Raw genomic sequence first — 13,054 nt, 5'->3', positions numbered from 1 at the left:
AGCACGACTAATTTATTTGACAAAGTTTTGATTCTTTCTAACCACAAATTAATAGAAATAGACACAGACAAATAATAAAATGCACAAATGAAAAATTGCCCGATGCGAAGGGACAAACATTCTTAATAATGGGTGAAACACGAAGCATCAGAGAAAGTTGATTTTTCAGATGTAAAATTGGAAACGCAGTCAACCTCGGACTGGCCCACAGGAGGAGCGGAGAATTCCCGGGTGGGCCCCTCTGCAGGAATGGACCCCGGCCCCTATATATGAGCAGTAGTTGGCACAATACACTTGATTCGCTATAAAGGATCTGATCATCATTTACCGAACTGTCCAGTGTATTCTTATATAGAAGCAGCGGGAAATATGTGACTGAGGGGAAGGGGACATCTGCCCGGAGCTGAGCAGCCCCCCAGAGTCAGTGTTACAGGAGGGGCTCTGCCATCCGAGGCCAACACTGACCGCGAGTGTGAGGAAAGTCTATAGAGAGCGTGACGGTGATAATAGTGTGTACAGCGCCGTGGAGTATGGAGGCGATATATAATAACCTGCACCTACCTCCACCTGCAGAGCCGCACACTAGATATATAATACCCTGCACCTACCTCCACCTGCAGAGCCGCACACAGATATATAATACCCTGCACCTACCTCCACCTGCAGAGCCGCACACTAGATATATAATACCCTGCACCTACCTCCACCTGCAGAGCCGCACACTAGATATATAATACCCTGCACCTACCTCCACCTGCAGAGCCGCACACTAGATATATAATACCCTGCACCTACCTCCACCTGCAGAGCCGCACACTAGATATATAATACCCTGCACCTACCTCCACCTGCAGAGCCGCACACAGATATATAATACCCTGCACCTACCTCCACCTGCAGAGCCGCACACTAGATATATAATACCCTGCACCTACCTCCACCTGCAGAGCCGCACACTAGATATATAATACCCTGCACCTACCTCCACCTGCAGAGCCGCACACTAGATATATAATACCCTGCACCTACCTCCACCTGCAGAGCCGCACACTAGATATATAATACCCTGCACCTACCTCCTCCTGCAGAGCCGCACACCAGATATATAATAACCTGCACCTACCTCCACCTGCAGAGCCGCACACTAGATATATAATACCCTGCACCTACCTCCACCTGCAGAGCCGCACACTAGATATATAATACCCTGCACCTACCTCCACCTGCAGAGCCGCACATTAGATATATAATACCCTGCACCTACCTCCACCTGCAGAGCCGCACACTAGATATATAATACCCTACACCTACCTCCACCTGCAGAGCCGCACACTAGATATATAATAACCTGCACCTACCTCCACCTGCAGAGCCGCACACAGATATATAATACCCTGCACCTACCTCCACCTGCAGAGCCGCACACTAGATATATAATACCCTGCACCTACCTCCACCTGCAGAGCCGCACACTAGATATATAATACCCTGCACCTACCTCCACCTGCAGAGCCGCACACTAGATATATAATACCCTGCACCTACCTCCACCTGCAGAGCCGCACACTAGATATATAATACCCTGCACCTACCTCCACCTGCAGAGCCGCACACTAGATATATAATACCCTGCACCTACCTCCTCCTGCAGAGCCGCACACCAGATATATAATAACCTGCACCTACCTCCACCTGCAGAGCCGCACACTAGATATATAATACCCTGCACCTACCTCCACCTGCAGAGCCGCACACTAGATATATAATACCCTGCACCTACCTCCACCTGCAGAGCCGCACATTAGATATATAATACCCTGCACCTACCTCCACCTGCAGAGCCGCACACTAGATATATAATACCCTACACCTACCTCCACCTGCAGAGCCGCACACTAGATATATAATAACCTGCACCTACCTCCACCTGCAGAGCCGCACACTAGATATATAATACCCTGCACCTACCTCCACCTGCAGAGCCGCACACTAGATATATAATACCCTGCACCTACCTCCTCCTGCAGAGCCGCACACTAGATATATAATACCCTGCACCTACCTCCTCCTGCAGAGCCGCACACTAGATATATAATACCCTGCACCTACCTCCACCTGCAGAGCCGCACACTAGATATATAATAACCTGCACCTACCTCCACCTGCAGAGCCGCACACTAGATATATAATACCCTGCACCTACCTCCACCTGCAGAGCCGCACACTAGATATATAATAACCTGCACCTACCTCCACCTGCATAGCCGCACACTAGATATATAATAACCTGCACCTACCTCCACCTGCAGAGCCGCACACTAGATATATAATACCCTGCACCTACCTCCACCTGCAGAGCCGCACACTAGATATATAATACCCTGCACCTACCTCCACCTGCAGAGCCGCACACTAGATATATAATACCCTGCACCTACCTCCACCTGCAGAGCCGCACACTAGATATATAATACCCTGCACCTACCTCCACCTGCAGAGCCGCACACTAGATATATAATACCCTGCACCTACCTCCACCTGCAGAGCCGCACACTAGATATATAATACCCTGCACCTACCTCCTCCTGCAGAGCCGCACACTAGATATATAATACCCTGCACCTACCTCCACCTGCAGAGCCGCACACTAGATATATAATACCCTGCACCTACCTCCACCTGCAGAGCCGCACACTAGATATATAATAACCTGCACCTACCTCCACCTGCAGAGCCGCACACTAGATATATAATACCCTGCACCTACCTCCACCTGCAGAGCCGCACACTAGATATATAATACCCTGCACCTACCTCCACCTGCAGAGCCGCACACTAGATATATAATACCCTGCACCTACCTCCACCTGCAGAGCCGCACACTAGATATATAATACCCTGCACCTACCTCCACCTGCAGAGCCGCACACTAGACATATAATAACCTGCACCTACCTCCTCCTGCAGAGCCGCACACTAGATATATAATACCCTACACCTACCTCCACCTGCAGAGCCGCACACTAGATATATAATACCCTGCACCTACCTCCACCTGCAGAGCCGCACACTAGATATATAATACCCTGCACCTACCTCCACCTGCAGAGCCGCACACTAGATATATAATACCCTGCACCTACCTCCACCTGCAGAGCCGCACACTAGATATATAATACCCTGCACCTACCTCCACCTGCAGAGCCGCACACTAGATATATAATACCCTGCACCTACCTCCACCTGCAGAGCCGCACACTAGATATATAATACCCTGCACCTACCTCCACCTGCAGAGCCGCACACTAGATATATAATACCCTGCACCTACCTCCACCTGCAGAGCCGCACACTAGATATATAATACCCTGCACCTACCTCCTCCTGCAGAGCCGCACACAGATATATAATACCCTGCACCTACCTCCACCTGCAGAGCCGCACACTAGATATATAATACCCTGCACCTACCTCCACCTGCAGAGCCGCACACTAGATATATAATACCCTGCACCTACCTCCACCTGCAGAGCCACACACTAGATATATAATACCCTGCACCTACCTCCACCTGCAGAGCCGCACACTAGATATATAATACCCTGCACCTACCTCCACCTGCAGAGCCGCACACTAGATATATAATACCCTGCACCTACCTCCACCTGCAGAGCCGCACACTAGATATATAATACCCTGCACCTACCTCCACCTGCAGAGCCGCACACTAGATATATAATACCCTGCACCTACCTCCTCCTGCAGAGCCGCACACAGATATATAATACCCTGCACCTACCTCCACCTGCAGAGCCGCACACTAGATATATAATACCCTGCACCTACCTCCACCTGCAGAGCCACACACTAGATATATAATACCCTGCACCTACCTCCACCTGCAGAGCCGCACACTAGATATATAATACCCTGCACCTACCTCCACCTGCAGAGCCGCACACTAGATATATAATACCCTGCACCTACCTCCACCTGCAGAGCCACACACTAGATATATAATACCCTGCACCTACCTCCACCTGCAGAGCCGCACACTAGATATATAATACCCTGCACCTACCTCCACCTGCAGAGCCGCACACTAGATATATAATACCCTGCACCTACCTCCACCTGCAGAGCCGCACACTAGATATATAATACCCTGCACCTACCTCCACCTGCAGAGCCGCACACTAGATATATAATACCCTGCACCTACCTCCACCTGCAGAGCCGCACACTAGATATATAATACCCTGCACCTACCTCCACCTGCAGAGCCGCACACTAGATATATAATACCCTGCACCTACCTCCACCTGCAGAGCCACACACTAGATATATAATACCCTGCACCTACCTCCACCTGCAGAGCCGCACACTAGATATATAATACCCTGCACCTACCTCCACCTGCAGAGCCGCACACTAGATATATAATACCCTGCACCTACCTCCACCTGCAGAGCCGCACACTAGATATATAATACCCTGCACCTACCTCCACCTGCAGAGCCGCACACTAGATATATAATACCCTGCACCTACCTCCACCTGCAGAGCCGCACACTAGATATATAATAACCTGCACCTACCTCCACCTGCAGAGCCGCACACTAGATATATAATACCCTGCACCTACCTCCACCTGCAGAGCCGCACACTAGATATATAATACCCTGCACCTACCTCCACCTGCAGAGCCGCACACTAGATATATAATACCCTGCACCTACCTCCACCTGCAGAGCCGCACACTAGATATATAATACCCTGCACCTACCTCCACCTGCAGAGCCGCACACTAGATATATAATACCCTGCACCTACCTCCACCTGCAGAGCCGCACACTAGATATATAATAACCTGCACCTACCTCCACCTGCAGAGCCGCACACTAGATATATAATACCCTGCACCTACCTCCACCTGCAGAGCCGCACACTAGATATATAATACCCTGCACCTACCTCCACCTGCAGAGCCGCACACTAGATATATAATACCCTGCACCTACCTCCTCCTGCAGAGCCGCACACTAGATATATAATACCCTGCACCTGCCTCCACCTGCAGAGCCGCACACTAGATATATAATACCCTGCACCTACCTCCACCTGCAGAGCCGCACACTAGATATATAATACCCTGCACCTACCTCCACCTGCAGAGCCGCACACTAGATATATAATACCCTGCACCTACCTCCACCTGCAGAGCCACACACTAGATATATAATACCCTGCACCTACCTCCACCTGCAGAGCCGCACACTAGATATATAATACCCTGCACCTACCTCCACCTGCAGAGCCGCATACTAGATATATAATACCCTGCACCTACCTCCACCTGCAGAGCCGCACACTAGATATATAATACCCTGCACCTACCTCCACCTGCAGAGCCGCACACTAGATATATAATACCCTGCACCTACCTCCACCTGCAGAGCCGCACACTAGATATATAATACCCTGCACCTACCTCCACCTGCAGAGCCGCACACTAGATATATAATACCCTGCACCTACCTCCACCTGCAGAGCCGCACACTAGATATATGGCTGCTCTGTGCTTACAGGACCTGTGATGATGTCACATGGAGGGGAGGAGTCAGGGGTCACATGGTCAGCTCCTCAGTGTATGCAGGACTCTGCTGTGCTGGTTGTCATGGTGCTGGATGAGGGGAAGTTTATGTGTGGGGTCAGGAGGGGTTTACAGTGTGGATGTAGCAGAGCCGTGTGTGTACGAGGTGTACGGAGCAGAGCCGTGTGTGTACGAGGTGTACAGAGCAGAGCCGTGTGTGTACGAGGTGTACAGAGCAGAGCCGTGTGTGTACGAGGTGTACAGAGCAGAGCCGTGTGTGTACGAGGTGTACAGAGCAGAGCCGTGTGTGTACGAGGTGTACGGAGCGGAGCCGTGTGTGTGCGAGGTGTACGGAGCGCAGCCGTGTGTATACGAGGTGTACGGAGCAGAGCCGTGTGTGTACGAGGTGTACGGAGCGGAGCCGTGTGTGTACGAGGTGTACGGAGCAGAGCCGTGTGTGTACGAGGTGTACGGAGCGGAGCCGTGTGTGTACGAGGTGTACGGAGCAGAGCCGTGTATGTACGAGGTGTACGGAGCGGAGCCGCGTGTGTACGAGGTGTACGGAGCGGAGCCGCGTGTGTACGAGGTGTACGGAGCAGAGCCGCGTGTATACGAGGTGTACGGAGCGGAGCCGCGTGTGTACGAGGTGTACGGAGCGGAGCCGCGTGTGTACGAGGTGTACGGAGCGAAGCCGCGTGTGTACGAGGTGTACGGAGCAGAGCCGCGTGTGTACGAGGTGTACGGAGCGGAGCCGTGTGTGTACGAGGTGTACGGAGCGGAGCCGCGTGTGTATACGAGGTGTACGGAGCGGAGCCGCGTGTGTACGAGGTGTACGGAGCGGAGCCGCGTGTGTACGAGGTGTAAGGAGCAGAGCCGTGTGTGTACGAGGTGTACGGAGCGGAGCCGTGTGTGTACGAGGTGTACGGAGCGGAGCCGCGTGTGTACGAGGTGTACGGAGCGGAGCCGCGTGTGTACGAGGTGTACGGAGCAGAGCCGTGTGTGTACGAGGTGTAAGGAGCAGAGCCGTGTGTGTACATTAGAGTCTCTAGTGTGAAAAATCCACGCCTCACAGGTCCTCAACTGGCAGCTTCATTAAATAGTACCCGCAAAACGCCAGTGTCAACGTCTACAGTGAAGAATTGACTCCGGGATGCCGGCCTTCAGGGCAGAGTGGCAAAGAAAAAGCCATATCTGAGACTGGCTAATAAAAGGAAAAGATTAATATGGGCAAAAAAACACAGACATTGGACAGAGGAAGATTGGAAAAAAGTGTTATGGACAGACGAATAGAAGTTTGAAATGTTTGGATCACACAGAAGAACATTTGTGAGACGCAGAACTACTGAAAAGATGCTGGAAGAGTGCCTGACGCCATCTGTCAAGCATGGTGGAGCTAATGTGATGATCTGGAGCTGCTTTGGTGCTGGTAAAGTGGGAGATATGTACAATGTAAAAGGGATTTTGAATAAGGAAGGCTATCACTCCATTTTGCAACACCATGCCATAGCCTGTGGACAGCGCTTGATTGGAGCCAATTTCATCCTACAACAGGACAATGACTCAAAGCAACCTCCAAATTATGCATGAACTATTATGGGAAGGTAGCAGCAGCTGGTATCTATCTGTAATGGAGCTGCCCAGTCACCAGATCTCAACCCTATAGAGCTGTTGTGGGAGCAGCATGACCGTATGGTACCAAAAAGTGTCCACCAAGCCAATCCAACGTGTGGTGGGGGGAAGCATGGGGCGAAATATCTCCAGATTACCTCCGCAAATTAACAGCATAAATGCCAAAGATCTGCAAAGCTGGAATTTCTGCAAAGGAGCATTCTGTGCCGAAAGCAAAATGTGAAGAGAAAATTATTATTTCCAGTAAAAATCATTATTTCTGACCTTGTCACTGTCTGGACGATATTCTCTATTCATTATGCAACTCATCTGGTAAATAAAAGTAGGATTTTTCATAGAAAACACAAAATTGTCTGAAGGACCCCAAACCTTTGAACTGTAGTGCATATAACATTTAATAATGTATGGCTTCGGGATGTATTTTATAGATTAGGAAGAACAAAGATATCTGTAACGTGTGTCCAATCGGCCTGTATAAGCAGAGACCCTGATGCCAGCGATGTGTCACTTACTTGGCTGCTTTCAGTTTTATCTGCTTAAGATCTACCAGTTCTCAAAATGCTGCTCTGTGTATAACCTCACCTGCACCACTGATTGGCAGCTGTGGATAATGAGCATAGACATAAAGCTGCCAATCAGGGCAGATGGAGATGGAGATGGAGGATACATGGCAGCAGGTTTACTAGTTCTCTAATGATAATTCCCTAGCAATAATACAGTGATTTTATCAAAACTACAGCAAGAAGCGGAGAAAATGACACATCATTGGAATCAGAGTCCCTGTCTGTCACCCGTGACAGACAGTCCTGTGGTGTCCGGCAATAGGTCACAGCCTCACAGCGTTTGGCTGTGCAAAATGGTCCCTGACTTTCTATTGTTCCTTCTGTCAGTATTCAATGTACTAGGAATATCCTCTGCTGAGTTTTCATGCTTTACCCTTTAGGACCCAGTGGAGCTCCTCTTCCCTTCAGCTGCTAATTACCTGTATTTCCCCTTGGGCTTAAATACTTTAATTTTCCCTGGACTTGTGCTGGTGCTATTCAGTTGTTATTATTATTATTTCTTATTATAGCACCATATATTCCATTTCTCTTTACAAGTGAAAAGGGTATACATAAAAAACAAGTCCAGCAATCATGAACATTACATAAACAGACTGGTACAGGAGGAGAGAGGACCCTGCCCGCGAGGGCTCACAGTCTACAGGGAATGGGTGAGAGTACAATAGGTGAGGACAGAGCTGGTTGCGCAGTGGTGTAATGGACTGAGGGTTACTTCATGTTGTAGGCTTGTCGGAAGAGGTGGTTCACAAGCCCTGGATGCAAACAGGCGGCTTGCACGCATCAGTTTACTGAACTTACTGAGTCGTCTAGAGATAAGATATTGTTTTCCCTTGTTTGGTATTCCTGAGTGTCCTTTAGTGCCTAGTGGGGTTGACAAAGAGCTCACCCATCCGCTCCCTACTAAGGGCCCAGATCAGGGTCAGCCTAGAGTCAGGTATCTGGCTCTGTCCATAGGTGTGGTACCTATCAAGGGCGGTGAGGGAACCCAGGACCCAGTGGTAGGCTTTTTCAGGGGCCACTATCTCCCCCTTCCTTAGACACAGGGTTTCCCTTCCCTTTCGCCATTTGCTTGGTACTTTCTCGTAGCTAGCGTGATACTGTCTTTATATTCTGATTTTTAATTAAGGGGTAAACACTTAGTGACAGATTCCCTTCACAAAACTTCATCATAGGTATCATAACTGTTACTTACTCTTCACCAAGATATAGACCCCTTTTAGTTCTGGTCTCTTCTACACCCATAGTCTAAACTGTAATAAAGGTTTATGGGCAGAGATGAGTGAACCAAAACAAAAAAATCTGTACCGATCACAGACTTTATAAAAAAAATCAGTGTTCGAGTTCAGAGTTTGGGTGCTTTATGTATCCTAACCACTCGATCTAGCATCAGTGTGTTTAGGTATGCTCGGTGCTCAGCACAGTGCGAGCCCCTTGCCTTCACAAGGGGGTAAACACATCGGTATAGGATGTAGTGTGTAAATCCCAACTTCACTCCCCGGAAATGCTCTGTTTATGGCTGCATGTCGGCAAAGACCGAAATACCCAATCAGTGATTTTCATTGGGGTTCTGGTCAAATCCGGTTCCGAACTGAACTTTATATAAAGTCAGTCTGAAAAAGCTGAACCCGAACTCCAGCGGGTCCGCTCATCTCAATTTGTGGGTAGCCGCGCAAAAAATGGAATTTATCGTACCGATAATTCGGTTTCTTGGAAACCCTCCATGGCAGCACACAGGAGATTAACTCTAATAGGGACAGGAAACACAAAGAGGTTAAATAACCCCAACCCACCTCCCATCTCCAGTGTTTTTCCAAGTAACCACAAAATGCATGAATGGTCTAAATCTTTTATTTCAGAAATAAGCCATTAAAATGCAGCAAAATTAAATTGATAGGGAGGGAATAATTGTGCTGTCGTGGAGGGTTTCCTAGAAACCGAATTAACGGTAAGATAAATTCCATTTTCTCTAGTCACCCTCCACGACAGCACACAGGAGGAGTACTGTTAGGGCCAGGTGGACGGGAAGACCCAGGAGGTGGATCCACTGGGCTGAACACTGGAGCACTACAGGTAGCAGGACAGTCCGTTTAAAGGGGTGGAGTGTAGAAGTCCCTGGGACCACGGAGTCACTGAAGGTAGTCCGGGTGACGGAGCTCAGGTTCGGAGGCCGAGATGTTATCAGGCAGAGTCCGGAACTGACGGAGCGAGAAGACGGGTCACCACAGGGATCAGAGATGGTATGTACTGACGGGATGGCGGACAGTCACCGTTCGGGAATCGTCAGGACCGGATGGCGAGGCAGGAGCGGCTCTAGGAGAGAGATAGGTAAGTATACCAGAAGACACAAGGAGACCTGACTCCTAGCTTAGCAAAACACGAAGAACAGGCCCCGCCCACTTGGAAAGGATCCCCCTATATACCCAGTACCTGATCCTTCAATATCCTGTTGGAGGACACTGGCCCTTTAAGAAAGGGTCAATGACCGCGCGCGCGCCCTAATGCGCATGCGCGAGGCCCGGGTGCCAGAAGCCAGGGCAGGGAGCGGTGAACAGGAGGCAGGAGAGCCGGGCTGGAGCAAAGCTGCCGACGGGCGCCGGGAGCGGGGACCGGGCTGCCTGGGGACCGCAGGTGATGGGGCCTGGAGGCTGTGGAGCGGGGGACGCCTGACAGAGGAGCCGGGGAGCGAGACAGGGAAGCCGGGGAGCGTGGCAGGGGAGCCGGGGAGCGAGGCAGGGGAGCCGGAGAGCGTGACAAGTACCAACGAAAAATGTTAGGGAGGGACCACAGCCTGTAGGACCTTTTGACCAAAGGCCAAATTCCGATTGGAAAGAACAGTCTAATCGGTAATGTTTGACGAATGTATGGACAAAGGACCAGGTAGCTGCTCTGCAAATCTGATCGATGGAAACGTCTGCCCTCTTGGCCCATGAAACTGACATCGACCGTGTGGAATGTGCTGTTAAGTGATCCGGAGGAAGGAGGCTCTGGGTAGTGTATGCTTCCTTGATAGCGTTCTTTATCCAGTAGGATAATGTGCCCTTGGCTGTCTTCTTCCCAGTATTCCGTCCCACACTCTTAATGAAAAGGTTGGAATCCTTCCTGAAGGATTCAGTCTTTTGTAGGTAGAGCATCACTGCTCTACGTACATCAAGGGAATGAAAGTCCATCTCTCTCTGGTTAGCTGGGTTCTGGCAAAAGGAAGGCAAGATAATTTCCTGGTTCTTATGAAAGTCCGACACCACCTTTGGGAGAAAGGAAGGATCCAGATAGAAGACAATTCGATCATCAAGAATCTTCATATAAGGCTCTCATATGGTAAGAGCCTGGATCTCGCCCACTCGTTTGGCCGTGGTGATCGCAATCAAGAAGGCAGTTTTCCAGGATACTAATCTTAAGGATGAGGAAGCCAGACATTCAAAGGGAGCTTGAGATCCCAGGGAGGGACTATAAGGAGTTTCCTAGGACAAGATCTGACCGTCGAAGACAGGAATCGTTTTACCCAGCGATGGTTTGCCAGGTCTTGATCAAAATAAGCACTCAAAGCTGATACCTGGACCTTAAGAGTGCTGGGACTAAGACCTTTCTCAAGGACCGACTATAGAAAGTCCAGGATGTGAGCCACATTTCGATGGAACAGATCAGGTACTCGAGGACTGCACCAGGCGGTAAAGGTTTTCCAGATTATAAAGTAGATAAGATTAGTGACAGGTTTACAGCTTTCCTGTAGCGTGTCAATGATTCTTTCTGACAGGCCCCTGGCTCTCAGAATAACGGATTCAGAAGCCACATTGCCAAGTTCAGTCTCTTAAGGTCTTGGTGAAAGAGCGGACCTTGATGGAGAAGATCGGAAACCTGAGGCAATAAGAAGGGGCCGTCCTGAGATAAGGGGACAAGGGCCCCAAACCAGCTTCTCCTGGGCCACAGTGGCGCGACCAGTATGGTAGCAACTCTGTCTGATCTTATCTTCTGCAGAATCCTTGGCAGTAACGGAACTGGTGGAAAGGCAAAGGATAGTCAAAACCTCCAAGGGAGAAGGCATCCACTGCTAGTGCCTGATCGTTGTGATCTAGTGAAAAAAAAATTCTACCTTTTGTGTTTTGCCGGGTCGCAAAGAGATCCACCTCCGGCAATCCCCCCCTTAGGACTAAGGTGTGGAATACTTCTGGATGCAGGGAAAATTCCCCCGGAGGAACATCCTTCCTGCTGAGATAATCTGCTTGAGTATTTGCAGAGCCTCTGAGATGGACGGCCGATAGTGATAGGAGATGCCACTCTGCCTAAGAAAATATTATTGCGGAAATACTTTGCAGGCTCCGGTGGCGCGTGCTTCCCTGATGACGAAGGTGAGCCACAAACGTCATATTGTCCGAGTATACCATCACATGTGCCCCTTGGAGCATGAGATACGCTGCTCTGAGTGCCTGGTAGATGGCTTCCAGCTCTCGGTAATTCGAGGACTGTCAGCTGACTTCCTGGGACCGGAGGCCTTGGAAGGGAACTTGAGAGACGATTGCTCCCCAGCCTCTCTGGCTGGCATCTGTGGTTACTGTCACTAATGGCTCTCAACTCCAATATACTCCCCTTTGCAGATGGGTGGGAACCATCCACCACAGCAAGGATGTTTTTACCAGACACGGCAGGGATATTTTCTTGTTCAGGGACCACTGGAAACCGTCCCAAGATGCAAGAATGTGAACCTGTAAGGAGTGTGAGTGGGCCAGAGCCCAGGACACCGTTGTGATGCACGATGTCATAGATCCCAGCACTGACATTGCGAACCTCAGGGTGACAACGCATTGGCCATGCAGAGACGAAACCTTGTTCTTTATTCCCAACTGTTTGTTGATAGGAAGGAAGGACTTTTGTTTGACAGAGTCCAACAGCACTCCGAGGAAGATCTTCCTTATAGAGGGAAGGAGATCTGACTTTTAAGGGTTTATGACCCATCCAAGTCTGCGTAGTAACCAGAGTGTTGTTTGCATATGTTGGTTGAGCAACTGGGCAGAGGGGGCCACTACCATGAAGTCGTCGATGTAGGGAACTATACAGATGTGCTGATTTCTTAGAAATGCTACCACCTCCCCCATTATCTAGGTGAAAACCCGAGGTGCAGAAGAGAGACCGAACGGGAGCGCGTTGAACTGGTACTGCTGAAGACGGCTCTTGTGACGGACTGTGAAATGAAAATATCTTTTGTGAGTGTAAAAGATTGGGACGTGATAATATGCATCCTTTAAATCTATTGTGGACATGAAAAACCCCGGACCGT

General features: G+C 49.8%; 1 protein-coding gene across 1 annotated transcript in view; it reads right to left on the bottom strand.

The window, feature by feature from the left end:
* LOC142313153 (uncharacterized) overlaps positions 1 to 13,054 on the bottom strand; it is a 241,906-nt gene that overhangs the window by 220,024 nt on the left and 8,828 nt on the right. Inside the window, 1 exon segment of the mRNA XM_075352142.1 lies at positions 10,859 to 11,027. Within this exon segment, the coding sequence (XP_075208257.1) occupies positions 10,859 to 11,027 (169 nt within the window).

Source organism: Anomaloglossus baeobatrachus, chromosome 5, assembly GCF_048569485.1.
Source record: "Anomaloglossus baeobatrachus isolate aAnoBae1 chromosome 5, aAnoBae1.hap1, whole genome shotgun sequence".
NCBI classification, from domain to species: domain Eukaryota; kingdom Metazoa; phylum Chordata; class Amphibia; order Anura; family Aromobatidae; genus Anomaloglossus; species Anomaloglossus baeobatrachus.
The sequence above is the reverse complement of the archived record's forward strand: the minus strand, read 5'-3'. Positions and strand labels throughout refer to the sequence as shown.